Consider the following 26979-nt stretch of genomic DNA (forward strand, 5'->3'; position numbering starts at 1 on the left):
GGAAGCCCGAGGGTTATTAAGTGTAGGCCCTGTTCCAGTACAACTACAGCTAAAACAAACTCCAACCCTAAAGTTAACTTAACCCCAAGCCCAGTGCCACCTCTAGCACTAAATTTGTCCTTAAGCCTAATACTACTCCAACAAGAAACTTAACTCTTTTACTCTCAATTTTGATTTGAATAAATAATCCAATTCAAATCTCTGTCACTATGTTTATAGTCCACTATGTCATGAGATGAAAAGAACTGTGCTGATAGGCACATTTTCCCCTAACCTGCTGTAAATGTTGAAATTCTAAGTAGAAGCCACACGATGGTTTTCAGGGAGACTGGTGCCCCTTCCAGGAAGGTTCCCTGTCTGGTACTCTGATCCCATTACCAGATCCTTGTGTGATCTTTCTCTGGAACCCCTGCCAGAGTGCACACAGAGCTGGCCTGAGTTTTGGGGACTGATTCATACTAATCAAAATCTAACAGGTAAATGTATAAATCAAATTGCTGGCCTATTAATTTACTGGGTTCCATTTTTCAGTGGGTTACCCATTTACTAGTGATTGGAATAGTCCTGGCTACGGTTCACGAGACCATTGCTAAAAACTGTCTTTGGAAGACTGCTCTATGTGGCTGCTGCCCCACTGTTTTGATTCTTGTGTTCAGATGTCCCTTGAACTTGAGGCAAGGGTCCCCACAGCTGAGGAGATGCCAATTAGCAACAGCCAATGAGAGACTGAATATACAGACAATGGCCAGGCTATTTATAAAAACAGACCTCTGACCCACAAGCCGCAGTGGTCAGCCCAGGGAACCAACCCCTTCTCTACAGCAGCCAGCCCAGGAAGTCAGCTGCTGTTAAGTCAAACTTGAAGGAAGCCAGCCTACTGTCTCTAGGGACAACCCAGGAAGATAAACAATAACCCCTGTAATGATTGGCCCCAAATGGCCAGCTCTTTGTCAGTAACTGACAGCTTCCCCAATTTCTGTCCTTACTTCCAACTCAGGACCAAGCAGAGAAAGCCAAGCACCTGCCCCCTCCCCCAAACCAATCACATGAGATGCCCCCTTCCAGTGACGGTGCCTCTAGCTTCCCCAGGCTCACAGCTGCCACCAGGGCACACCTGCACCCCTTTCTCCCCCAGGAAGCTTGCCCACTCCCCTGCTAGCCCATGAGTCTCTGCCAGACTAGTGATGAGGGCTACTTCCTCAGTACAGGCAGCTCTGAGCACACACTTCTGCCCTCTCCTGGTTCGGGTATTTGCACCCCAATCAAGGTCTTGCCATCTTCCCAGCCAACAAGAGGCTCAGGCAATGGCACAAGCCCAGTCCCTGGCCAGGGGTTCCTGGGAGAGATTTTCTCCTTGACTAAAGGCTTCAGGGTGGGCACACCCTCACTCCCTTGGGTGTAGCCCTGTGAGCTCTGAGGCTTGAGTGATGGATCCTGGGGGCTGAATCAGACACCCGTCAGACAGGCTGCCAGTACCAGATTCTTGTTGCTAAAACTCTTCCAAGACTCTGGAAAGACCATGCCTCTCCTATGAACACTTACTTATTTCCAGACAAGACCTGAATCACCCTGATGGCCTCGTGTCCCCAGGCCTCCGCTCCACTCTGGCCTCTAACTCCATCATCCTCTCTCCTGTCTCTTCAGCCTGTGTTGCCCGTCATTAGCTTCAATCCCGACACTCATGGGGTTTTCAGATCCCTGAGCTGCTCCTTGCCCTGGCCTCTCACCTCCACGTCCAGCCTGCCATTCAGGCCAAGCCACTCTCAGCTCTCTGGTCCCCTCGGTTCCACATGGGGTCGTGACAGCCAGCTGGTGTGGCCCATGCTGTTTTGGGCGAGAGCAGGAGAGTGGAGAGTTTCTGTCCTGCTTCTTCACTTGGGAAATGTATGGACTGCTTGGTGGCATGTTTTTGACCCTGGTAAACTGAGGGCAGAGTGACGGGTGGCGTGGGGAAAGTGGGTTTGGGGCCGTGACTGCACAGCGCTGTGATGGGGACCTTTGCATCATGCCCTTTCTCCACCTGTGGCATCGTTCTCCTGTTTGCTCAGCTCAGTGAAGATTTAAACAGAACAGATGGTCTGCTCGTTCAGATTTGATTTGCGGAATATTCTGTCCTTTTGCAGGCCAGAAGGGTATTTTTCCCCCAAGCAAAAGTAAAAAGCATAGTTTGCCAACTGACCTTGGGGGAGGAGAGAACGGGGCACAGCTCTGGCAAACCAGGCAGTGGGGTGGGTGGGGGGCATAGGGAGCTGCCCTCACCTCATGCTGCATCTCGTCTCTGGGCTGCCTCCATCAAGACCCCGTGCTGAAATGCTGGGCATCTGTGCAAGGCTCTCAGGGAAGGTGTCAGGGGGTTGACAACACTGGCTTCATGGTCTCGCAGCAGCCTGCCCAGTGCCCTGCCAGTCAGGCCAGCTCGGGTTGGTGATATTTATTGTAGAAATCTGGAGAAAAATGAAAAGCGCCTGCAAAAATAGGCTAGAAATCACCTATAATCCCAACAGCCAGACACATGCACCCTTAACATTCTGGTATCTCCTCCCATCTTTTTCTACACTGGAGACACATAGACAGCACATATTATTCTGTCATATCAAATGTGGACCCCGTGTCCCCGGCTCCGGCTCTACCCTCTCATCCTGTTCCTGATCCATCTCACTGGCCCAAGGCCTTGCCTGGGCTCCTGGGAGGGAGGCTGTGGGGGGTGCCTGCTGTGGCTGGAGGACTCTCAGAGATGGGATGGCAGACCTAGGAACGCCAACCATCCTACCTGGGATCAAAACAGAGCTTCTAGAAGATACTGCTGCATTCTCAAGCATGGGGGCTGAGCACACTTCTTGACGTGGGCAAAACTTCATCCCTTCTGGGGTTCAGGAGGGCTCGGTGAGATCACCCATCACCCGTGCTCACTTGCAGGACCACACATACCTACATGACCTGCTGTCTGGTCAGAGCTCTGGCTTTCCATTCCACACGGCTGGCAAGGGGTCTCAGTGAATAGGGGCCAGACCCAGCTGCTCCTGGCTTGGAGGAGCACCGCGGTGACCACCAGGGAAGGGTCAATAGCCCATACATCATCTCACAGCACACACCTTTCTGAGATAAATGGTGCTCACGTGAGTCTACCTCTCCCCGCAGAACACCAGCTCACAAGCCATTAGGGAAACACTCAGGTTAGGCATTCACTTAGAATCAGGATGAGGTCTATTGAATCAGATTGGGCTGAGAAGTGGGTCTCTCCTAGTACTTCAGACACACTTTTGTTGATGTGCTCCCTCCCAATAGTCAGTGTAACTCTGGTTTTAGCCTATGCACAATATAAAACAGGGGCTTCCCCAGTGGCTCAGTGGGTAAAGAATCTGCCTGCAATGTGGGAGATACAGGAGGCATGGATTCGATCCTTGGGTCGGGAAGATCCCCTGGAGAAGGAAATGACAACCCACTTCAGTATTCTTGCCTGGGAAATCCCATAGACAGAGGAGCCTGGTGGGCTACAGTCCATGAGGTTGCAAAGAGTCAGACACAACTGAGCACATAAACTCATTACTCATCAATATAAAACAATGAAACCTTATAAATATTTAAAAAGTGGCAGAGGGACTTCGCTGGTGGTCCAGTGGATAAGAATCTGCCTGCCAATGCAGGGGGCATGGGTTTGACCCCCGGTCTGGGAAGATTCCACATGCCAAGGAATGACTAAGCCCATGTCCCACAACTACTGAGCCTGTGTGCTGCCACCACTGAAGTCTGTGTGCGCCAGAGCCCATGCTCTGCAACAAGAGCAGCCACCACCATGAGAAACCTGTGCACCAGAATGAACAGTAACTAGAGAGTCTGCATGCAGCAACGAGGACCAGTTAAGTAATTTTTAAAAAGTAGCAGAGTATCTGGGATATATATAGAACTCCTACAACTCAATAATCAAAGACAAATAACTCAATTTAAAAACAGGCAAAAGGAACTTCCCTGACAGACCAGTAGTTAGCACTGCACTCTTCTACTGCAGGTGGTGCTAGTTTGACCCCTATTCGGGAAACTACAATCCTGTATGTTATGTAGTACAGCCAAAAAAAAGGATCAAAAACTTGAACAAACATTTCTGCAAACAGAGTACATGAATGGCCACAAGCACATGTAAGCTGCCCAGTATTATCAGTCATGAGGGAAATGCAAATCAAAACCTCAGTGAGACACCACTTCATACTCTTCATAATGGTGTTTAAAATAAAAAAAAACAGAAAATGACAAATGTTGGGGTTTCTCTGGTGGTCCAGTGGTTAAGAATCTGCCTTGCGATGCAAGGGACACTGCACTGGGTTTGATCACTGGTCTGGGAAGACCCCACATGCTGTGGGGCAGCTGAGCCCATGTGCCGCAAGTAATGAGTCTGCACCCTGAAGCCTGTGAGCTGCAGCTTCTGAGCCCACACACCAAAACTGCTGAAGCTATGTGCCTGGAGCCTGTGCTCCATGAGAGAAGCCACAGCAATGAGAGGCCCAGGCACTGCAGCTAGAGTAGCTCTCGCTCAGCACAACTAGAGAAAACCCGTGAGCAGCAAGAGCTAGACGCCCAAAATCAAATACATAAATATTCAAAAACAAAAACAAAAAAAACATTCTGGGACTTCCCTAGTGGTCCAGTGGCTAAGATTCTGAGCTCCCAATGCAGGGAACCCAGGTTTGATCCCTGGTCAGGGAACTAGATCCCACATGCAGCAACCAAGAACCAGAGCAGCCAAATAAATAAATAAATGTTAAAAAAGAAAAATTCTCAAAAAAGAAAAATTCTCAAGTGTCTGAGCTACTTTGTAAAAAAGAGAAAATAACAGATGTTGGCAAGGATGAGGAGAAACTAGAACCCTTATACACATTAGTGGTGGGAATGTAAACTGGTGCGGTCACTTTGGAACCGTTAGTGATTCCTCAAGAAAGTTAAACTTAGAGTGACTGTTTGACCCAGCAATTCCACGCCTAGGTACCTATGAAGAGAACTGAAAACCTATGTCCACAGGAAAACTTGTGCACAATTATTCATAATAGTCAAACAAATGTCCACCAACTGACTAACAGATGAACAAAATGTATATGCTAACAATAGAATATTATTTATCTGTAAAAGAATAAAGTACTGGAACTTCCCTGGTGGTCCAGTGACTAAGACTTTGTGCTTCCAACGTAGGGGGACTGGGTTCAATTCCTGGTCAGGGAAATAGATCCCACATGCAGCAGCTAAGACCCCATGCAGCCAAATAAATACCTATTTTTAATTTAAAAAAAAGAATGAAGTACTGACACATGATACAATGTTACAATATGGCTGAATTTTGAAGACATTATGGTAAGTGAAAGAAACCAGACAAATGAGATTAGATATTGTACAACTCCATTTATGTGAACTGTCTAGAATAAGCCAGATCTATAGACACAAAAAGTAGGTTAGTGGTTGCCAGAGGCTGGGGAGAAGGGACTGGGCGTGACTGCTAGTGGGCAGCAGCTTCTCTTTGGTGTGATGAGAAGTTCTAATATTAGATAATGGCGCTGGCTGGTTGCACAACCTTGTGAATATACTAAAACCCACTGAATTGCCCAAATCAAAATGGTGAGTTTTGTGGTGTGTGAATTATACATCAATAAAAATAAGTGGCAGAAGTGTATGCAAGGTTAATTGAAAGAATTAAGTCTAAGCATTTTTTGAGGGGAGACCAATATAACCATAAATTTTATAAAAGAAAAGAAAAATGGCCACCATAATGGTTCTGTTTCCTCATCTGCCAAATGGAGATCACCCTTTCTGGTCCTGGCGTTGTGAAGGGACCAGACACACTGAGGGAAGCCGCCGACCGGGCCACGTACGAGATGTTCCTGTCCCTGCATCTGGATAAGGCTCACCCCTGCGTGCTGGGCATCTTCCCCACAGCCTCATGTAGTCTTCCAAACAGCCTGAGAAGGAGGTTCTAGCAGACTCACTCTGCTGAGAGGAAGATGTGAGGGGGTTCCCCTGCCTGGGGTCCACGATTCTAACAGAAAGAGCTGAACTTGATGCCGCTCTGTGGGACTTTGGGGTGGATGCTCCGGACCCTCACCTCAGCGTCATCTCAGGGAATGGCCCTCAGGGGCAGTAGGTTTGTTTTGTGGGAACATGGCCCTTCTGGGCGTCAAAACTCTTTTTCGTGACCATGTCACATCCTCCGGGGGAAACCTCAGCAGGTCAAAACACAAAACTGCGAGAGCAGCCCCTTCTGTGGAAGACAGCCCTCCTGAGAGAGGAGGGGCTCAGGGGCTCTTGGGACTGAGCCCCTTCTTGGCAGACCCTCTCCAGACCCAAGCTCAGGTTTGTTTTCATTTTTTCACTGATGGGGGCTTTCCCTGTCAGGATGCCACTCAGCAAACGCCTCCTACCCTTGGTCAGGGAGTGGTCCCTGCATGCCCCACCAGGGCCGGCCCCGCACTGGAGCCACGGTTGCAGTGGTGAGCAGAGCAGGTCCAATCAAAGCCACCATGACCGGGCCTGAGGCCTGACTCGAGCAAACAACAGTGAAACCCGTGCAATGTTTGCAAGTGACCGGGAAGCTGCATAAGAGAGGCACTGTGTGCATGATGACAAGGTGCCCTGCAGAAGGGGGCCCAGGGGTGGGGCAGGAGGGGTTCTCAAGGAATAAAGAACATGTAGGAGAGGAACTGGGAGAAGGCGATGGCACCCCGCTCCAGTACTCTTGCCTGGAAAATCCCATGGGCAGAGGAGCCTGGTAGGCTGCAGTCCATGGGGTCGCAAAGAGTAGGACACGACTGAGCGACTTCACTTTCACTTTTCACTTTCATGCATTGGAGAAGGAAATGGCACCCCACTCCAGTACTCTTGCCTGGAAAATCCCATGGATGGAGGAGCCTGGTAGGCTGCAGTCCATGGGGTCGCTGAGGGTTGGACACGACTGAGCGACTTCACTTTCACTTTTCAGTTTCACCTATTGGAGAAGGAAACGGCAACCCACTCCAGTGTTCTTGCCTGGAGAATCCCGGGGACGGGGGAGCCTGGTGGGCTGCCATCTCTGGGGTCGCACAGAGTTGGACACGACTGAAGCGACTTAGCAGCAGCAGCAGGAGAGGACCTGAGGAATGAGGCTCGAGCAGGTGAAGAGAGGCAGCGGGGACACTCTTCCCAGAGGTAGACGCATGAGCAGAGGTCCCAAGGAAGGAGGGGGCTGGGGTCCTGCTGCCTGAAAGGGCTCTGAGCTTGTGGTGGGGATAATTCTGGAAGGCCTGTCTGATTAGGATTTGCCATCTTCCTAAGAGCAGTGAGAAGGGGGGTGGGGGGTGCTTCAAACTAGGCAGCGTTCTCCATAGACAACTGGTAGCCACAGGGAATAAGACCACAGCAGGTTAGAATTTGAGAGAAGGTGGATGTCCAGGGTGATGGCTGATAACTGTGCTGATCTCAACGTTACTTAAAGGTGGAGCCCGTTTGCCTTGATGGGGGCCCCAAATAATGAATGGAGGTGAAGGTAGGCTGCAGGATCATGATGTGAGCCTTGGGGCAGGCGCCTGCCCTAAGACAAGAACACTGGAAGGAAGGAGCCAGCTTAGCCATCAGCGCTGGGGAGAGACTCTGGAGTAGGCCATGTCGGGGCTTTGGGGGGCTGCCTCAAGTCTGAGTTCCGAATCAAGCTGCTCTTCCAGGTCAGGAGCAGACAGACGCAGACCTGCATGGTGGGGATGTTACCCCACCCACCTCCAGGAGAGGAGAAGTGTGACAAGGGGAAGCCTCCGTAAGTTCTGAGCCCTTCCATGACACAGCCAGAATCCACAGCAAACAGGTCAACCTCTGTCCACGCCAGCGGGTCACAATTAAGCAAGGATGCCCCCCAAATCAGAGTGCCCCAGGAAGAGGAAGGGAGCAGCTGTGAGAGCAGAGAGGCCACCTATCAAGAGAGGAGAAGGTCTGGGACTGGAGAAGGGCTGGGAGGGGAGGTGCTGGAGAGCTAGGGTGAAGGGCTGGGGGTCAGGGGGGTGGGGAGGACCCAAGGGGCTGGGGAGGGGATCTGCTGGTCAGAGTGGGTAGAGGTGTGTCTACTCTGGCCTTCCTTGGGTTGGCTTCCTGGAGAAGCCCAGGCACAGGGATGCCCTCCCAGACTCTGGAAGGTCCTGGCTCCCAGCATCCCAGATATAGGATTCTCAGGGCCTGGGATGGCCACAGTCAGCACCGACACAGACAGCAGCTGGGACAGTATGTGCCCCAGTGTGTTCTCTGCCCAAGCCCTGCCCAAAGACAGCCCTGGGACCCCCAACTTCCCCAATGGCCCAGTAGGAACAATGGGCCTACAGGAGTGGGGGAGAGAGAAAGAGACCAAGGCTGTAGGGAGAGTCAGAAACCCACGAGGGGCAGCCTCAGATGTAGGGATCAGCAGAGGACACGGGTGACATTTGCCACGTTGGCGATGGCTGGAGACTGTATACCCATAGACACAAGCCATGCCCATCACAGACTCAACATCCTTTATTGCACATCGAGAGTGTGATCTGTCACTGGTGTGGGCGCAGGTGGAGAACCTCTCAGCAGCTTGGCCACAGGAGGGTGAAGGTACCACGGCTGCAGCGGAAATCCGGCTCTGGCTGCTCTGATCTGTGCTCCACGGATACCAGGCGCCGGGCCCCGCGCTGGGTGAGGGGGATGCAATCGGACACGCGGACCTCCAGGGCCCGTCCCTCCCTGAAGGAAGGAGGGCAGGGTCAGGATGGGCCAGGCTCCTCAGATAGGCAGCCGCCGCCCTGCCCGTGCCCAGGGACTCACCCCTGGCAGTGTGCGGCCAGCACCCCCACCAGCTCCCCGATGCGGTTGTCCAGTGGCGGCTGGGAGCGGTGCAGACACACCACCAGGTCATCATAGCCCCGCGCGTGCAGCACCACCAGCTGGTCCCGCCCGCTGGTCACGCTCAGCCCGGTCACCTGAAGGGGGCAGGGTCTCAGGGTCAGGGGTGTGGCAGGCCCTCCACCCCGACCTTGCATTCTGGAGGGCCCCAGCATCCCAGGAACACACGTTCGCCTGGGTGTCTTCCCTTCCCAGCACCCTGCCCTCTTCAGACAGCCTCTTCGAGCTCCAGTCCTCCATCCTCCCTGCAGGCTGTACAGTCCTGCTGTCCCCTCTAGGTCCTCCCTTTCTGGTCCTGCCCATTAAGGAGAGGGTTGGGCAAGGTGCACCGCACAAGAGGACTTTTGCCATGACGGAATATTCTAGATCTGCAAAGTCTAACATGGCACCATTGCTCACCTATAGCTTTCTAGAACCTGAATGTGCTGGTGCAACTAAGAAGCTGAACTTTCACTTTTCTTTCCTTGTCCATTGCATTTAAAATATCCACACTGGTAGTGGCCATGGTACCAGATGGTCCCTCATCCTGAGAGCTATAGGGACTCCCAGCCTCAGTTTCTGCCCTGGGTTGTCCCTTGTCCTGAGGGAGTATGAGTTGTGACTCCAGGGAGTAGTGGGCCATAGAGCTAGGCAGAGGGGTGAAGGGAAGGGACAAGGTCCCATGGGTGGCAGCCACACACTGCAGCCAGGACCATGTGGTCCAGGTAGGGAGGACCCCCAGGCAGGCTCAGGCGCAGATGTGGGAAAGAGGGGCCATTTGGCTCTGCCCAAGAGTTCAGCAGGAGCGGGGTGAGGAGGCTGAGCATGAAGTTTGGGGCCCTACACCCATGGGCAGGCTGTTCAGTGGGGGTTGAGGGGAAGCCGCCATCCTGAGCCGATGCTGAGTTCTAGATAGCTCTGGTCATCCCAGGGAGACATGAGAGGAGGGGCCCAGCAGCAGTGCCCAGCTGGACACTGGGCCTGCTGGAGCCCGGCGAATGCCTCTGCCCTCCCACAGGGCTCACCGCGTCCAGGGGCACGGCCCGCATCACCCGGTACTGCCGGCCTGGCTCCAGCTTGTAGAGGTGCCGATCTGTGAGCAACAGTGCCCGGTCCCGGCTTTTGCTGAAGCGATTCACCTGCAGGACGGGTGGTTTCAGGGTCACTGCCTGGCCCGGGGGCTCCCCAGGAGGTATGGCTGGAGGCCTCCCCTCTATGAAGCCATTCTCTCACTAACTGGGTTGGAGCTGAAGTTTTTGAAGTTCAAGAGTAGTTGTGAAACCTCTTAGCTGGGCCTGGGCCAGGGCTGTCATCAGCCAGCAGCACTGAACCCACTGCTCACCTTTCTGACGTGGCTGGAGAAGAGCACAGCCCCAAAGCCGTCTTTTTCCCGAAGCGTCTTCAGTCGCTGTGCAAACAGGCCTGAGGCTGCGGGGTTGTCTGTGGGCTGGGGACAGTTGGGGGTTACGTGGGGTGAGGTTGTGGGACCATGCGTGATTGACCAAGACTCTTAACGAATCCGCACAGCTATCCTTGACCTCAGAAAACCTCATCATGTCATGCACGAGCCTCCCAGTGGGCCCAGCCACCACGCTGGGTTTCCTGAAGCCCACCACACAGACCCCTGCAGCCCTAAGGTTCTAGGCACATATCTGAGCCCCCACACCCACCCACCCACCCACTCAGCTCCTCAGGCCAGGCCTGGACAGACGCTGAGATGGAAGGGGCCGAGCAGGACCTGGCTCTTCCATGCTAAGCCATCCATTTGGGCCAACCTCATACTCCTGAGGCTTCTGCCCCTGCAGAACTGGGCCAGGGGGCCACTCACAGTGCCCATGTGGGCCAACGGGAGCCACGGTGTTGGGTGCCAGTCAAGGGGCTGTGCCTAACAAGGGGGTCTGTGCCTGAGAATGGGAGCTTGAGAACATAGGAAAGGGAGTGGGAGTAGGGTACTGAAGGCTCTCAGTAAAGCCTAGGTCAGCTGGTTCTCAGTGAAAACCCTTAAACTGTGGAGGCAAGGGGCAAGGACACAGGGGGACAGCCCACAGGACAGCCAGGCCCAGAGACCGGACAGCTAAGGTGGACACAGGCAAGGTCTCAGCCTGGAGCCCCTCCCTGGCAGCCAGCCCCTGCAGCCCCGACACTTACGGAGGACAAGTAGTCCCGGGCCCAGGCCCGCCGGCAGCCCCAGTCCTGCCGTAGCTCCTGCAGGGCTGCCATGGCGGCCACCTTGGCCTTGATCTGAGCCATGTCCGAAGGGGGGATGTTCTTCACCAGCTGCCGGGCCCGCCACCTGGAGAGGGCCAGGTAGTCAGATGGACTGCTGTGAAGGCCTTGCCCCTCCCCACTCCTGGTTCTGTCCCCTTTCCTGAGAACACATGTTAATGACTTTTCACGTCCTTTACCCCAGTAGGAGAAGGCCAAGCCCCTCAGCCTGGCACTGGCCGCCCTCTGTGTCCCAGCCTCCCTGGTCTCAATGGAAGGTGGCCTCTCCCTCTCTGAGCACACTGGTTGCCCTTCACACCTTGTCCTAAGGAACTCCTACTCAGCCTTCAAAGCCTGGCTTAGTTGCAGTTTCCCTTACTTCTAGCTTCAACCCACCACCCACCCTGCAGGGCCCTAGGAAGGAGATAAAGGCCTGCAAGCCCTCCAGATGTCCAGAATGGTGCTGGAGACATTAGGAATCCTCTAGCGGTTGTGAGGTGTAGGCTGTCAATGGATGCGCACAGCCCTCTGTCTTCCTGTTTATCCAGCGGGACTGTGTGTCTCCTAGCTGGCTCTGTGGGGTTCAGATGACCTGGTCCAGGTGTTCAATGGGCTCTAGCTGAGTGGAAAAGACCAAGGGGGGTGGGGGCGGAGAGCAAGTACCTGGAGAAGAGGGCCTGGCAGATGTCCTGGAAAGGCTGCAGCACGGTGGGCGGTGGGGGCCAGACGAGGTCACGGCCATAGTGCGGGGGCTGCCGCGCAGCCTGGAATCGCCGCTGCAGCTCTGTCAGGTGAGCACGCACCTTGTGCCTCCGGAACCAGCGCATGATGGTGTAGATGGCCCTCAGTCGCCGGCAGCGCCTCCTGGCCAGCGTGCCCCGCCATGCCTGGGGGCCGGTAGGAGGTGGTGCTCCGTCAGGCCGTGCCAGGCCCCACCTCCCTCACATGTGCTGCTGTGCTGTGCTTAGTCTCTCAGTCGTGCCCCACTCTTTGTGACCCTATGGACCGTAGCCCTCCAAGCTCCTCTGTCCATGGGGATTCTCTAGGCAAGAATACTGGAGTGGGTTGCCATGCCCTTCTCCAGGGGGTCTTCCCAACCCAGGGGTCAAACCCAGGTCTCCTGCATTGCAGGTGGATTCTTTACTCTCTGAGCCACCAGAGAAGCTCCTCCCTCATATGAGGAGATCCCAAATTGGAGGAGTACCCTGAGAATGTGACCATCACATCCTACAAGACTGGAGACCCTACAAGATGAGCAGCCCAGTGAACTCACAGATTAAAACCTGACTTGAACAGACTGAGGACATGATTGGGGACATGTGGTTACCGACTGGACAGGACACAGGAAGTCAGAAACAACTTTCTAAATCCTATTTCTGGGATGGTGTGGTATTGTGTCATGTTCTTAAAAATAACCCCTGTGTGTTAGAGGAGATATCAGAGGTAACAACAAAATGCAGTGTGTCATCATTCATTGGATTCTTGGTTTTTAAAAGACATAATGGGTCATAGTGGGACCCTTTTGGAAATTTGAATATGGCCTACATGTTAGATACTCAGCTATGTAGGTTATATTTTATCAGTGTTAGTTTTCTTGAATGGGCTAATGTCAGTGCGGTTATAAAGAGGAATGTCCTTGTTCTCAGGATACACGTGTGATGAAGGATTTAGAGGTCATTACTTTATGTGGATAGGGAAATAATGCAAATATATGGGTATCTGTATGTGGATGTGGAAAGAGATAAAGGCAGACAGACAGAGATGGGGCGGTGGGCGAGAACACATAATTGTAGCCATCCAGTTGAATGGTACATTGTACGAATCTTTCTAGTTTTTATAGGTTTGAAATGTTCAAAGTAAAACATTATGAGGAGAGGTGGGAGAATCCTTATCCTTTGGAAAGGCATACTGAAAGATTATAAATGAAATGATTTGATTCAAAATAAAGCGAATGAAGGTGAGGTGTCTACACAAAACCACAGGGGTCATGAGGCAGGGCAGTCAGAGTGTGGGAATTTAGTACACCATTCTGCCTGATTTTCTCCAGGTTTGAAATATTTCAGGATAAATGGAAGAAAGGAAGGGAAAGGAAAGAAGTAAAGAAGCCAGATTCCTGATTATCTTGTTTTGAGCACCTGGGCCAAACTTTTTGCTTGTCAGTTTCAATCTCCGTTTGTCACCCGTGAGCAGGGGACTTCTCTAGTACTTGGAACAGTGTCTGTGGTCCCCTCAGTGCACGCACACACACCCCCTACCTCGGGTGGTGCACACCCATCTCTCTCCTACCCCCAAGTAATGCTCAGAGCGCTCTCCAGCCCCCCCTCGACACCGGCCCTGGCAGGCGTCCAGCCGGCCGCACCTTCTGCAGCAGCAGCACGATGATGGGGATGAGACAGGCGCGGCTCTGCTCCAGAGTGACCAGTGTCCGGGGCGAACGGATGAAGAGCTTGCTGTGGCCAAAGGCCACGTCCCCCTGCAGCCCGTGCTGCTCCAGGAGAGCGCCCACGGCCGCCTTATCCGAGCCCAGCAGGTGATTCGGCCACGTGTACTCACATGTCATCTTGTACCTGTCACGGCACGACCGGGCTGTGGGCGCTGGGCCCCGGGAAGGGGTGTGGACCTAAGCCCCCATCCTCCTCCCCTCTCCTCCCCCCGACCCTATTCCTCCTCCTCTCCTCCCCCTCCTCCCTCCCGCCCTTTCCCCCAAGCCACTCCCACTCCAACGCCAGCTCCCTGCCACGCCCACACCCCTGCCACGCCCACACCCCCGTGCCACGCCCATACCCCGTGCCACGCCCATACCCCTCCGTGCCATGCCCACGTCCGCCCACCCTGCCCAGCCCCACTCCTTGTGTCACGCGAGGGGCCTTCAAGACTGGCAGTGTCCCCGGGTCAGCAGCAGCCTGCAGGCTTCGGCACTGACGTCTGAAAAGCCCTCGTTGCTTTGGGCACCCCCTGCCGGCTGATGGAACTTCTCAAGGACCATTCCCCCGGGAGAAGGGGCTGTACCTGAGCAGGAATCGAGGATAGGGCTGGCGGGAAGCGAAGCCTGCCCTGCGGACTCTCACGTTCTCCAGCAGCCCCAGGTATGCGACCTGGTGACGACAGTGACCCTCGTCCAGCTTCCCGGCCACCTTGTCCTCATTGGGCTTGATGCAGCGGACGTAGAAGGGCTCCTGTGGGGACAAAGGACACTCGGAGAGGCCAGTGTCACAGCCCTGCAGTTACTGGACAGGGGCAGTGAGGAGCTCAGGCCTGTCTCTGTCCCTCCAATGCTGCCATCCATAGGGCAGAGAATCTCTCAGGAGGACAGGGAGGCCTGGGGGCCAAGGGCAGGCAAAAGGGCAAAGCCAGACAGGAAGAGAGTGAGGATGAGGGCATGGTGGGCAGAATGGGACCTGGGAGCTCCAGTGCTGGGTGTGGGCAGGAAGCTGGCCCACATTCAGGTTCTGACAGTGCAGCAGAGCCCCTCAGCTCTTCCTCTTGCCTTCCCAGAGGCCCTACAGTGTCTCTGGACATTCTGATGTTAATCTGGCCCTGGCATCCTCCTGCTGCCCTCTCTGACTTTGGGACCCAATCTCTGCAAGATGTGAGTGCCACTTTCTTGTCCTGGTGGCTCCAGCTTCCAGAAAGCTAATCCTGGCTCCAGGCAGGACCAGGGCTGGGCCAACTCAAGTTCTGTGTGAGGTCTTCCCCAGCCCATCCCTGAGAAGCAATGGGGCCAGGGGAAGGCTACAAGGATCTTGTGTTTACTCAAGCCTTGGCCCAGCCCAGGGCATTGTAACCTGAGCAGTGGCAGGTCCCTTTCTGCTGGAGGAGGTATGGCTCACAGCAGACAGGAAAGGAACACCCTCTTATGATGCAAGGAGGCAGTGGAGGACCCAGCTTGACATCCAGGCACAGACAGAAGGATCTGAAAGGATCCAGACTCAAGGTGGGGGTGCCGTACCTTGGAGGCCAGGTTTTCCACCAGGGCCACCATGGAGTTCTTGAAGAGTGTGCCGGCGGTCAGGGGACGCTTGGTCACCTCTGTGATGTCCTGCTGCCCATCTGGCCACATGGCCCGCAGGGTGGGATCCGTGCTGTGGACACAGGCCGCATGCCCAGATGCCCTCCAGGAGGACAGTCCCCACCCCAGCTCAGCCATGTGTAACCTTCATGACCTTGGGCTGTGAGGGTCAGACGGAGTGTCTGAAGGCCCCTCCAGTCGGAGTGCCTGGGCCTTCACCGTCTGGCACCCACGCACAGCCCCAGAGAGCCCCCCTCACCTGTTGTACAGCAGCCGCTTGAAGTCCTGGAAGAGGAAGTCTCTGTTCTTATCAATGAAGCCCTCTACAGAGTACCTGGGGGAGGGCAGGGGGAGGGCCAGTGAGGAGGCAAGGGGCTTCTGATCCCCTAGTGTGCCCCTCCCCCTCCTCCCACCTGGCCAGCCTCCCTTCCTGTCTCCTCACATGCTCCTCTTTCTTCCCGTCTCCTATCTGCTTTCCCTCTCATCTCCTATCTGCTTTCCCTCTCATCATATAAGACCTCTTCCCTCAGAAGTTTCTCTTCTGAAAGATGAGTCAAGGGGTTATGCCCACAGAGCCAAATGTTGCATCACTGAATCCTGGCTTTAGCACATACATGCTGTGTGACTTGGAACAAGTGACTTAAACTCTCTGTGCCTCAGTAGACATCACACCCTCAGTGCCTACTGAGTTTCCATAAATAAATGTCAGCAATTGCAGTTACAACCAGGAACTCCTGAGTCATTGGTCTGTTTGGCTCCTTGGCCTGGAGAACTTCAGATTCATCATTCTAGCCTTTGCTAGAAAGCTCAGTGCCAAAATCTTGGCTTCACTTGCAGTTCCTAGAAAAGTCTCGGGGCCATGGGATCTGACTTCTGGCAGCTTCGTCTTTTTGATTTTATTTCTTCTCCTCGTGAAGGACACAGGGGACATTTGTGCCTCTCTCTGTGAGTCACCTCAGATCCAATTCTGGGTGATGTGTGTGACACGGGAATTAATAATAATAATGGCCACTTTGGGGAGACACTAGGGACTTTGGTGCTCAGTGTGTGGCCTGAGGACTGGCTATGTCCACCTGGCCTGGGAGTTCATTAAAAACACATCATCTGGCCTCTCTATTCCGCCTCGCTGACTAAAGGTGACAAGAACTGGCCCCAGGGCTTCCCTGATGGCTCAGTGGTGAAGAATCTGCCTGCCAATGCAGGGGACATGGGCTTAGTCCCTGGTCTGGGAAGATCCCACATGGCACAGAGCAACTAAACCTGTGCTCCACAACTGTTGAGCCTGGGAGCTGCAACTACTGAAGCTTGTGAACCCTAGAGCCTGTGCTCTGCAACAAGAGAAGCCACCACAATGAGCCGTGCACCGAAACTGGAGAGTATCCCCTGCTCTCTGCAACTACAGAAATGTCCACACAGCAACAAAAATCCAGCGCGGCCAATAAATAAAGAAATAAATAATTTTTAAAAAATGAAAGAACTGGTCCTGGGCTCAGAACAGAGGTCCCACCCTAGCTGCACCTCAGAATCTCCAGCCACTCTACCAGAAATTGGCTTTTTCTTTTTTAAAGCTGCCCAGAAGATTCTAGGATACAGCCAGGGCTAAGAATCACAATCTTAAAAGCCCTAATTGATATTTCTCATTTGTGAATCTGGTGAAGAGCATATTTCCAGTGTCTTAAAAAGGGGAAGGGGCGGTGGGGGGGAACCAGACGCCCAGTGGGGGGGAACCAGACGCCCAGTGGGGGGCCCTTACGTGACATCCCCTGCATAGTGCTTGATCCGGAAGTCTCGGCCAAACTCCATGGTCTTGTCTGTGGGGCAGAGCTATGGATGGGGACAGCCCAGGTCAATACCTAGAAGGTGTGAGGGGGATCTGGGGGAGAAAGGGGAGACAGCCCTGCAGAGGAGGCTGAGCCACCACCAAGACCCCCCACCCAACCCAAGACAGGCAGTGTGCACCGTGGGGCACTCGCCAGTGCTGGGAACAGTGGGAGGGGCACAGGGAGGGGGTACCGCAGGGGCAGAGGGGCACCTGGCGGCTGGTATAGTGTGGGTGGTGGCGGTGGTGTGTGTCCAGGGTCTGCAGGAAGATCCGGTCGGTGATGGGGCCCGCAGTGCTGCAGGCCTCATCCAGCACCGCCAGGATGCCCCGGTGGGGTCGCTCCACCAGGTCCACGATGGTGGCGTTGTTGAAGTACTCCACCTGCGGCAGGCAAGCAGGGTAGCTTCCGAGCCCTGTCCGCCAGTCTCCTGCCCGTGTTCCTGCCCAGTGTCCACATCTTGCAGCCCTCCTCCGCACACCTGCTGGCCCAGCACTGTCCCTCCCCCCATCTCCCTCCCACCCGGGACCCTCAGGTTCAGGGAGTGTCGGGCACCCACGGTCTGCCAGGCGATGCCCTCCCGCTCATATTCCTCCTGCTCCTGCTTCAGGATGAGCTGGATGAAGAGCTGCTGCAGCTTCTCATTACAGTAATTGATGCAGAACTGCTCGAAGCTGGAGGAGGGGTGGGCAGAAGGGCCGTTCAGAGTCATGCCTCAACCACCCACACTAAGGCTTTGGCTCCGTGCAGAGTGAGTGCAACCAAGAGCAGCTGTGCTGTGCTTAGTTGCTCAGTCGTGTCCAGCTCTTTGTGACTCCATGGACTGTAGCCTGCCAGGCTCCTCTGTCCATGGAATTCTCCAGGCAAGAATATTGGAGTGGGTTGCTATGCTCTCCTCCAGGGGATCTTCCCAACCCAGGGATCAAACCCAGGTCTTCCACATTGCAGGAGGATTCTTTATCATCTGGGTCACCAGGGAAGCCCAGTGAATAGCAGGGAACCCACCAGATAGATGCCCTGAAGATTGCCTGAGGGGTCTGGAGCCAGGCACCCCAAGTGGCCTCCCTGTAGGGTGCATCTCCCACTCTGGGCTGCTCTTTTACCTGGTCCCTACCCCCTAGCCCACCCAGCACACGTGCCCTGAAGTGGATTGGGGAGTCCCTGTGAGGGAAAGTAAGCCAAGATCTTGGCATCCCAGGCACCAGTGGGCAGTGGCACAGCTGAAGCAGGCTTGAAGACATGAGCCTGGGGGCCAAGGACCAACCATGGTGGACACTAGGCATCCTGTTCCTCTGCCCAGCTGAGCTCCCCAGGACTAAGAGTTGGGGGGGGGCGTCAGAGTGTGGGAAGAGGTGGCAGAGCTACCCACCTATTGATGGGGAACACCTCAAAGCCATAGATGTCCAGCACACCGATGACTGTGTCCTTGCCATCACGCCGGGGGTCCCGGTCCCGGGGTTCCATGACATGATTAATCCGGTCCACCACCCACTCAAATAGTCGCTGGTACACTGCCTGGGGAGAGGCAAAGAGCCAGCTGCTTCTGACTGCCTCTGGCCTTGTCTCCTCCGGGATTCCCCACCCACCCCCTTGAATACCTTGGCACAGGCGTCCCGGGCATAGCTGGCCTCGGCCGCAGTGTGGCCCTTCTCAATGACCTCCCTGCCTCCGGAGGCCACAGTGCGAGCTAGTAGGCAGCGCAGCACTAGCTCCCGGGGTGTGGCCGTCAGCTCAGCCACGTGGTCCACCAGCACTTCCTCGGTCACCGCCAGGCGCCCCTGCTCCATGTTGTTCTCCTCTAGCTCCACGAACTCAATATTTCCCTGGTGATGGTAAATCGTCAAGAGTCAGGCTCTGTGTCTCAGAGGAGCCTGTACACTTATGCCCAGGGAAGGGAAGGCAGGGGCATGAGGAGCGGCTCCTGGAGCACACCAACGCCTTCCCCAAGGCCTCCCACCGGGAATGTCATGTGAATGGGCCCACCGTGTTCTCCTGTAGCTGGTTATGTGCTGCCCACACCTCATGTTTCCTCAGAGAGAGCAGAGGCTCAGAGTCACTGAGTAACCTGCCCAAAGTCACTCAACTCTTAGGTGACAGAAGCAAGAGCCAGGTCTGCGTGTTTGTTGTCAGTTGCTAAGTTGTGTCTGACTCTTTGTAACGCCATGGACTGCAGCATGCCAGGCTTCCCTGTCCTTCTCCATCTCCCGGAGCTTGCTCAAACTCATGTCCATTGAGTCAGCGATGCCATCCAACCATCTCATCCTCTGCTGCCCCTTCTCCTCCTGCCCTCAGTCTTTCCCAGCATCAGGATCTTTTCCCATGAGTTGGCTATTTGCATCAAGTGGCCAAAGTATTGGAGCTTCAGCTTCAACATCAGTGGTTCCAATGAAAATTCAGAGTTGATTTCCTTTAGTTGATTTCCTTTGATTGGTTTGATCTTGCAGTCCAAGGGACTCTCAAGACCATCAGTTCAGTTTGATAGCATCAGTTCTTTGGTGCTTAGCCTTCTTTATGGTTCAACTTTCACATCTGTACGTGACCACTGGAAAAACCATGGCTTTGACTAGACAGACCTTTGTTGGCAAAGTGATGTCTCTGCTTTTTAATATGCTGTCTAGATTTGTCATAGCTTTTCTTTCAAGGAGCAAGCATCTTTTAATTTCATGGCTGTAGTCACCGTCTGCAGTAATTTTGGAGCTCAAGAAAATAAAATCTGCCACTGTTTCCATTTTATTGAGCCCAAACTGCCCTTACCTGCTGCTGCTACTAAGTTGCTTCAGTCGTGTCCGATTCTGTGCGACCCCACAGATGGCAGCCCGCCAGGCTCCCCCATCCCCGGGATTCTCCAGGCAAGAACACTGGAGTAGGTTGCCATTTCCTTCTCCAATGCATGAAAGTGAAAAGTGAAGGTGAAGTCACTCAGTAGTGTCTGACCCTCAGCGACCCCATGGACTGCAGCTTTCCAGGCTCCTCTGTCCATGGGATTTTCCAAGCAAGAGTACTGGAGTGGGGTGCTATTGCCTTCTCTGCCTTACCTGCTAAGTACAGGCTAATCTACCAGACACAGACCAGACACATTATGGGAACCCATAATCGAAACAACTTGGGTTTCAGCAGAGGGAGGAGTGGGCCAGTTACACTGCTGGGTTGTTAGAGGCCAATCGTCTCCTTCAGGGGAGGTGCCCAGCCAGAGCACCACATGGGGAAGTGGCTGCAGTGCCCACAGGCAGGCTCACCAGGTGCAGTATAGCGGCCAGGATCCGGTGCACAGAGGCCACCTCCTCAGGACTGAAGCCGATCACCCGCATGGCCTCCGTCACCGCCTGGTGGTGGCTCTTCTCGTCAGTGTCCAGGACCTGGGGGGGAGAGGGCTCAGCACACCACTGCCACACTGAACCTCAATTCCTCTGCCTCAGTGCACTTGCTCACCATTGCACCCCTTCCCCACGCTAAGCCCTGATTCCTCCAACTGAAAGCCTGTAGAATCGGGCCCCACCAGTCCCACTGAGCCATTCACACCACCCTGGGCCCAGATCAAGCCACTGGTCTCCAGCCCCAGGGTCCTGGGACCAGGAGTGACTACAGCCTGGGCTCCCTGCCCCACTTACATTGAGCCCTGCCCCCTGGCGGGTGAAATTATACACTGCGGGGTTTCTCTGCAGGTGCAGTTCTTGCAGCTCCTCATCCTCACAGCCCCGCAGCACCTGGAGGACCCAGACATCCCTCTGTTAGGCCCCTGAGCTCCAAAAGACTCTCCCACTATATACCCTACCCACAAACAGATGGCATCCTTCAACCACTGTTGACCCAACGAATGCATGGTATGAGTCAGCATGGTGATGGTGTGGACAGTGCCTGAGCCCAGGGAGGACCCACTTCTAAGTCAGACATGGTGTAGATTCTGAACAAGTCTGATGAGAACCCACTCGATGTGGTGTAGACACCACTAGAATCCAGGGAGATCCCCTTTTGCTCTCAGACACTGTATAGAAACTGCCTGTGTCCTGGGAAGACCTACTTCAGTGATCAGACATATGTAGAGATGGCCAGTGTCCAGGTACCCACTTTGGTGAGTCAGAAAGGATGTAGATACCACCTCCAAGTTCAAGGAGATCCCACCTCAGTGGGTCAGACATGGTGTAGACACCACCTGAGTTCTCAGTGGGTCTTACCCAGTGTAGACACTATCAGTGCCCAGAAGCCACCTCAGTGTCAGACACAGTGTAGACACTGCCCTGCCCAGGTCCAGGGAGACCCCACGTCAAGGCCAGATGAGGTACACACACTTCCATGTCCAGGGAATTCCCTGCCCAGTGTGGGTGGGGGAAGACAGGGGGAGGGGAGGGGAATGGACTGTGGGTGGGGCCAAGAGGACCTCCCTTGCAGGTCCCCACCTGCCAGCTTTGGCTCACCTGATAGAAGGCGTGGAAGTTCCTTTCACCTACATGCTGCTTAAGGACCCGAGACTGTGGAGAAAGGAACAGCTGGGCTTGTGCCTGGGATCGGCCCCATCCCAGGGGCCTGTCCCAGAGTCCCCAGGACAGGGCAGGTAGTGGGTAGCGGTGGACCTGGCTATGGAGAGAGCCCTGCCCTGTGAACCTGAGACATCAGAGGAGGTATGTTCCTGCCTCCAGGGTGCCAAGGCCGGGAGAGTCAGCATGATGGGTCGGCTCTGCCTGGACCCCCTGAAGGAGGCCTGTGTGCAGCCTGCCTGCCTGGGTCTTGGTAGCATGGCCCACCTTCTCCAGCAGGTAGCTGTGGATGTGTCCCCCGACGGGGTCTCCTTTGAAGTCAAAGTTGATGTCCATGTACTTGCCAAAGCGGCTAGAGTTGTGGTTGCGGTTGGTGCGGGCATTGCCAAAGGCCTCCAGCACACATGTGGACTTAAGCAGCACGTCCTTGACCCTGCGTGGAGTGGGGAGGCAGAGAGGCCAGGACTATAACACGAAGACCTTGCACTCAGGACTGTGTCCCCATGCAGGATCGCTGCCTGAGGCTTCCCAATCACAGGAGGAGAGGGAGTCTGAGGGTCCGGTCTCATCCTGCGCTGCCCCTTGCAGGCGCTTGACTCTGAGATGCTGGGAGAGGCACCTGCCAGGCACTCATGCTGGGTGACCTGTAAAGCCTTGAGCTTTGAAAGGCATTGGCCCGCCTTCTCAGACCAAAGTTGTAGCCCAGTGAGGAGCTGGATCTGGACACTTGGTGCTGCCAGGCATATGTGCTTGGGAATTTCCAACGCTGCTGCCACCCCAATCCTATCCCGAACCCCACCTTACCCCACCTTACCCCACCTTAACAGGAAGAGGCAGGGCTCTCACACAGGAAGCTGCCCCCAAAGATCCCTGTTGGTGAGCTGCTGGCAGGTAGATGGGTCCTGGTTTCTGGCCCAGCCCTGATACTGGCCTGGCATCCAGGGCTTTTCTTACGGGCAGCCAACCTCTCTGCTTCCATTGGGTCCCTGTGAGGGCCCAGTACCTGTCTGTTGGCCCTCTTCACCTCCTCCCTTTCCCATCCCTAGAGGAAGGGCATCCCTATGCTGGGCCTCGCCTCTCCTTGGGTACAGAGGTCCTAGCTGTGGGTCACTTGGAGTCTTACTGACAGCCTCTGAACTTGGCCTGAGCTGGGCTCCATTGTGTTTCTTTCCCTCCAGCAGGCATGAGACACAGGCCAGCCCTGCCCCACCACCCCCGCCCCCCTGACCTCACCTCTCCACCTCGGCCCGCTGGCTTGGGTTGGTAACGGCTGCGATGTATTGCATGATGTGCTTGCTGGCTTCTGTCTTCCCTGCCCCACTCTCGCCTGCCAACAGATGGACAGTCAGAATTTTTGGCTGCTCCCCCTTAACCAGCTCCCTGTGCCCACCTGTACTCCCAGGCACTGCAACCACCACACCATCATTGACAAATGAAAACGCTGGGACCCAGGGAGGCTGTGAGCCAGCTCCTGGGCCCTGGATGCTAGGCAGGTACCTGAAATAACAATGCAGGTGTCCCTGGACCGGCGCTTCATTGCTCTGTAGGCGGCGTTGGCCACAGCATACAGATGGGGTGGCCTCTCATAGAGCTCGCGGCCCTGGTACCTGGCGATGGCTTCCGGCCCGTACAGGGGCAGCTCCTGGTAGGGGTTTACGGACACCAGCACCTCACCGATGTATGTGTAGATGCGGCCCTTCTCGAACCTGGCACAGGCAAGGCAGGTCCTCAGTGTTCAGGGCCAAGGGGACACGTACCCAGGTCCTGGGGCATTGGGCCCAGGTGGGAAGTCTTGGGGCCCTGGCCCACCCCCAGGGTTGAGGGCAGAGAAGTGCGTGGGGGGGAAGTGGTGGGATTGACTTGAGTCTTCCACTGCCATCTTGCTGGGAGCCTCATCCACATACAAGGTAGTGTTGGGGTCCAAGCTGCTCTCCATGGGGTGGAGTCACAGGAATCCTGACTCTGTTTTATCAAGGGACTGACTTGCCCAAGGCCACATTGGGCCAGGCAGAACTGGCAGCTTAGGTGATGGGGTTGAGCTCAGGGAGGAGATAGGGGTGGGAGGCGGAGGGAGGGACCTCCAGTTGTTTCCGTCTCAAAACCTGGGCGGGGACCCAGAAGCAGAAGCAGTACACGCCCAGCCCCACCCAGGCAAGCAGACTGGGAGGCACTGGGAGGGTGCCTGGGGCAGCAGTGCCGCCGGCCTCCCCTGCACTTCCTCAGACCTCTCGACCCTAGTCACCATCGAGGGTGCCTGTGTCCGTCCGTCTCCTGACCCTTCTGCCCTGGGAGGAGCCCCAGCCTGCCTGCTCCCCGCAGTGTCTGGGACCCGCCCTGTCCCTGACTGCCGGTCCCGGGTTCCCCTTCCTCCACTGCTTCAGACACGGGAGTTCTCCGGTTTGGCTCCCTGAACACCCAGGACCTGCTGAAGACAGACTCCGTCTGCAAGCTGTGTGGCCCCGGGTTCAGGGTCTCAGTGTTAATATGGTGATGGTAGTACCTATCTCAGAAGCTAGCTTGTAATCTGCTTAGTTATGTGCCTCATACAACAGAGAAGCTCATTTCCGGTCTGACTCTCCATCCCACAACCCTGGCCTTGACTCAGGACCTGTGGTGTCTGACTTCAACAATCTGGGCTCAGGGGGACCTGTCCCTAGGCTCTGCACAGTGGGTACCATCCGCTCCTCATGGCTGTCCAGGGATGCAGCCAGCTCCTGCAGCCACCCGTCGTCACCACCAGCAGCTCCTCCCTGCCCTCTGCCCTCCGGCAAATAGGGCCCCGTGTCACTTCTACCAGCCACACCCTGAAGCACCCCACATGTCCCCTTGAGAGTGGCATCTCAGTTTGTCCACCTGCACCCCAGGGAGGCACCTGACCACTTCCCTTTGAGCTCCCAGAGCTCAGCACAGCCTCACTAGGAAGGTGGAGCGGCCACTCCGTCCAGATGCCTGGCACCTGCCTGCCCCTGCCAAGAGGAAGGCTCAGGAGACACCTGAGCTGTGTGGAAGGCACGGGCCTGGGGAGCCTGCTCTAGCACTGGCTGGCTGTCCTGGCCCTGAGGGGACAGTCCTTCCAGCCCCGACATCTCCCTGAGGTCACCCAGATGGTGGGCTGATGGAGACCAGTTGGGGATGGGGACAGGGAGAAGGGGAGCCCATGCCCTGGGTCTACCTGAGTTTCAGATTCTCCATGAAGTCTTCCATGGTCACTTGGTCCAAAAGCACAAAGTCGGGCTTGCCGCACTCAGGGCCTTCATCGTCCTCCATCCTGCCGGCGCGGGAAGCACCCAGGCCAGGTTGCCCCAACCTTCCTGTGCAGAGCGGCTGAGGGGAGGGGTGCTCTCGCACAGGCCCAGCCCTCCCTGCCTGCAGCCTCCCAGCCTGCCGCCCCAGCAGTGTGGTGAAGTAGGAAGTGGGTTCTTCTGGGCCCCGGGAAGGGGTTGCCCTCCCTGCTTGCTGTCCCCTCCCAAGGGGCTCTGACCCCTGCTTCCTGGTTCCCTCCCCTCCGGGCGTGCCTAACGGTTGAGGTCGAGGCGGTCAAGGAAACTCCGACCCTCTGTGATCTCACCCTCACCCCAAGCAGAGGAGCCTCTGCAGTCCCCAGCCCTGCTGATCACTTGTGGGACCCTGAGGAGAGATTTCTTTTTGTGGTCCTGGCTGCAAAACTCTGTCTGTCAACTCTCAGACCTCAACACTAGGTGGATTTTAGGGTAGGCATATTGTACCTTGAGAAAAAGTCAAAGAATGATGACACCCAGGCCTTTGGGGCAGAAACCTAGGCAGTAATTCTTCAAAGTGTGCGGGACCACAGCAGGATAGACAAATGGCGAATGACAAAGACAGCTTCACGGCATACCCCACCATGACCAGGGGCTTGATGTTTTGGGTTCATCATGCTGACACTCAGTCTTCCAGGCTTGTGGATGCTTCCTGGAAGGGTCCTGTGTCCTTGAGGCCCACCTGCCTGTCGCTCTAGTAGTAAGGACAGGAACTGCTCCAGGAGCCCCCTGTCCCACCTCGGTCCTCACCGCACAGAGGTGTGGCCTCACCTTCCTCTATAGACCATGCAGCACCTTTAGACGTGGCCAGACTGGCCAGCTCAGATTTTGACCACATGGCGTCCGGGATTGGGGTTGGGGAGGGGACAGTTCTCTCTTATCCCTCCCCTCACACAGGGAGGATAGTATTTCCCAAATTTCAGTCATCTCTGTACTACCTTTGGGATTCTGTACTCAAAGAGCTAGTTTATTTTGAAATATTGTTTGATATGTGAGGGTTTTTTTCTCTTCAAATACCTTAAAATGACTCAAGAGACATAAGTTTGAGCAGACTCCAGGAGATAGTGAAGGACAGGGAAGCCTGGTGTGCTGCACTCCATGGGGTCACACAGTCAGATATGACTTAGTGACTGAATTAACAACATCAAAATTGTAAAGTGCTTATTTTCAAATGCCTGAAAAACCAAGCCTCGCATTACACACCACTGTTCTGAGGGGACCCTTCTGTTAGGATCAAGCTTTGGTTCCACCCTGTGCCAGGCCTGGAGCTTCTTTTGAGCAAACTCTAGTCAGGTTTTATCCTCCCAGTCTCTTAAAGACACCCCCTTCATCCCCTGCCTCTTGGGCTGGTGCTTTTTAAGGGTTTTCCAAACCAAAGTTCAGGAGTATCTGGGGGGTTCTCACAGAGCCTCAAGGTTTCACTTCCCCAACCTTCAGGCTTCCCCAACCGCCTGGCCTGGGGTTTACATTAAACTAACGTGCGTAAAAAATGATATGGTTGTTCCAGTGAAACTTTAGACACTGAAACCCGAACTTGATAAAATTTTCATGTCACAGAATAGTTTTCCCACGTAAAGATGTAAGGTTGTTCTTAGGTTGGGGATTGGCCTGTGGGTGGAGCTTGCCGGATCCTACTGCTGTGACCCTGAACTGCAATCATCTCTCTCCACTCTGACAGCTTGCAAAAGGACTTCCCACTCACTACCTCGTTTATCTCACGAGGCTGATGAGAGCACACCAAAACTCCTTTCCCCTCCTGAATCTGGCTGGACCTCTGGGTCTGCTGGCCCCTGCCTCTTCTCAGGCAGGGAAAGTGGCGGCCCCATTTGCCACTTCCCCCCGCGAAGGGTGTAACCATCTGGGGCAGTGACTAGCTAGCAGATGGGTGAGAAAGGACAGCTGGGAGGGGCTCCTGGGGGCTGAGGGTTAACAGTTTCACTGGTTACCTAGGTCAATTTCAGGATGCCGCCGTCTAACCAGTCCCTTCAATGACCCCCACATTGGGTCCCCTTGCTGATGCCATTGACCTGTGTAGGATTCCAGTTCCTTATTTCTTAGCTCTCCTACATAGTTGTACCCATTTTAGGATTTGCTTTTACTTTCACCTTGTCTCAGAGCACACTAGTTTTGAGTTAGTTGCAGGAACTAAGTCCATCGAAGGGCCATGGAGCCACCTGCATCTGCAAAGGCCACATGACCCAGCCTGAGAGCTGCTACCTCTCACTCTGTCTGTCTACCACGGAGGCTGTCAGGAGGGTTTCCCCTGGTATGCGGTTCTGAGGTGTGAGGCTTTCTGCCTCTGCCCCCTCAGGATGTAGCTGCAGTGACTCAGGGTGAAGGAACCTTTGGGTACT

General features: G+C 55.0%; 1 protein-coding gene across 1 annotated transcript; it reads right to left on the bottom strand.

Moving 5' to 3' along the window:
- On the bottom strand, positions 8473-24756 carry MYO1G (myosin IG). The gene is made up of 22 exons (XM_005679320.3): positions 24520-24756; positions 22845-23053; positions 22581-22674; positions 21615-21780; positions 21288-21341; positions 20484-20579; positions 20112-20231; positions 18474-18698; positions 18245-18390; positions 17435-17549; positions 17088-17258; positions 16809-16879; positions 15315-15389; positions 14996-15128; positions 14056-14222; positions 13406-13613; positions 11710-11933; positions 10990-11134; positions 10184-10288; positions 9867-9980; positions 8785-8939; positions 8473-8703 (listed from the first exon to the last, which is right to left on the bottom strand). The coding sequence occupies exons 1-22, from the start codon at positions 24612-24614 to the stop codon at positions 8547-8549; spliced, it is 3045 nt and encodes a 1014-aa protein (XP_005679377.1). The 5' UTR covers positions 24615-24756; the 3' UTR covers positions 8473-8546.

This window comes from Capra hircus, chromosome 4, assembly GCF_001704415.2.
Source record: "Capra hircus breed San Clemente chromosome 4, ASM170441v1, whole genome shotgun sequence".
NCBI classification, from domain to species: Eukaryota; Metazoa; Chordata; class Mammalia; order Artiodactyla; family Bovidae; genus Capra; species Capra hircus.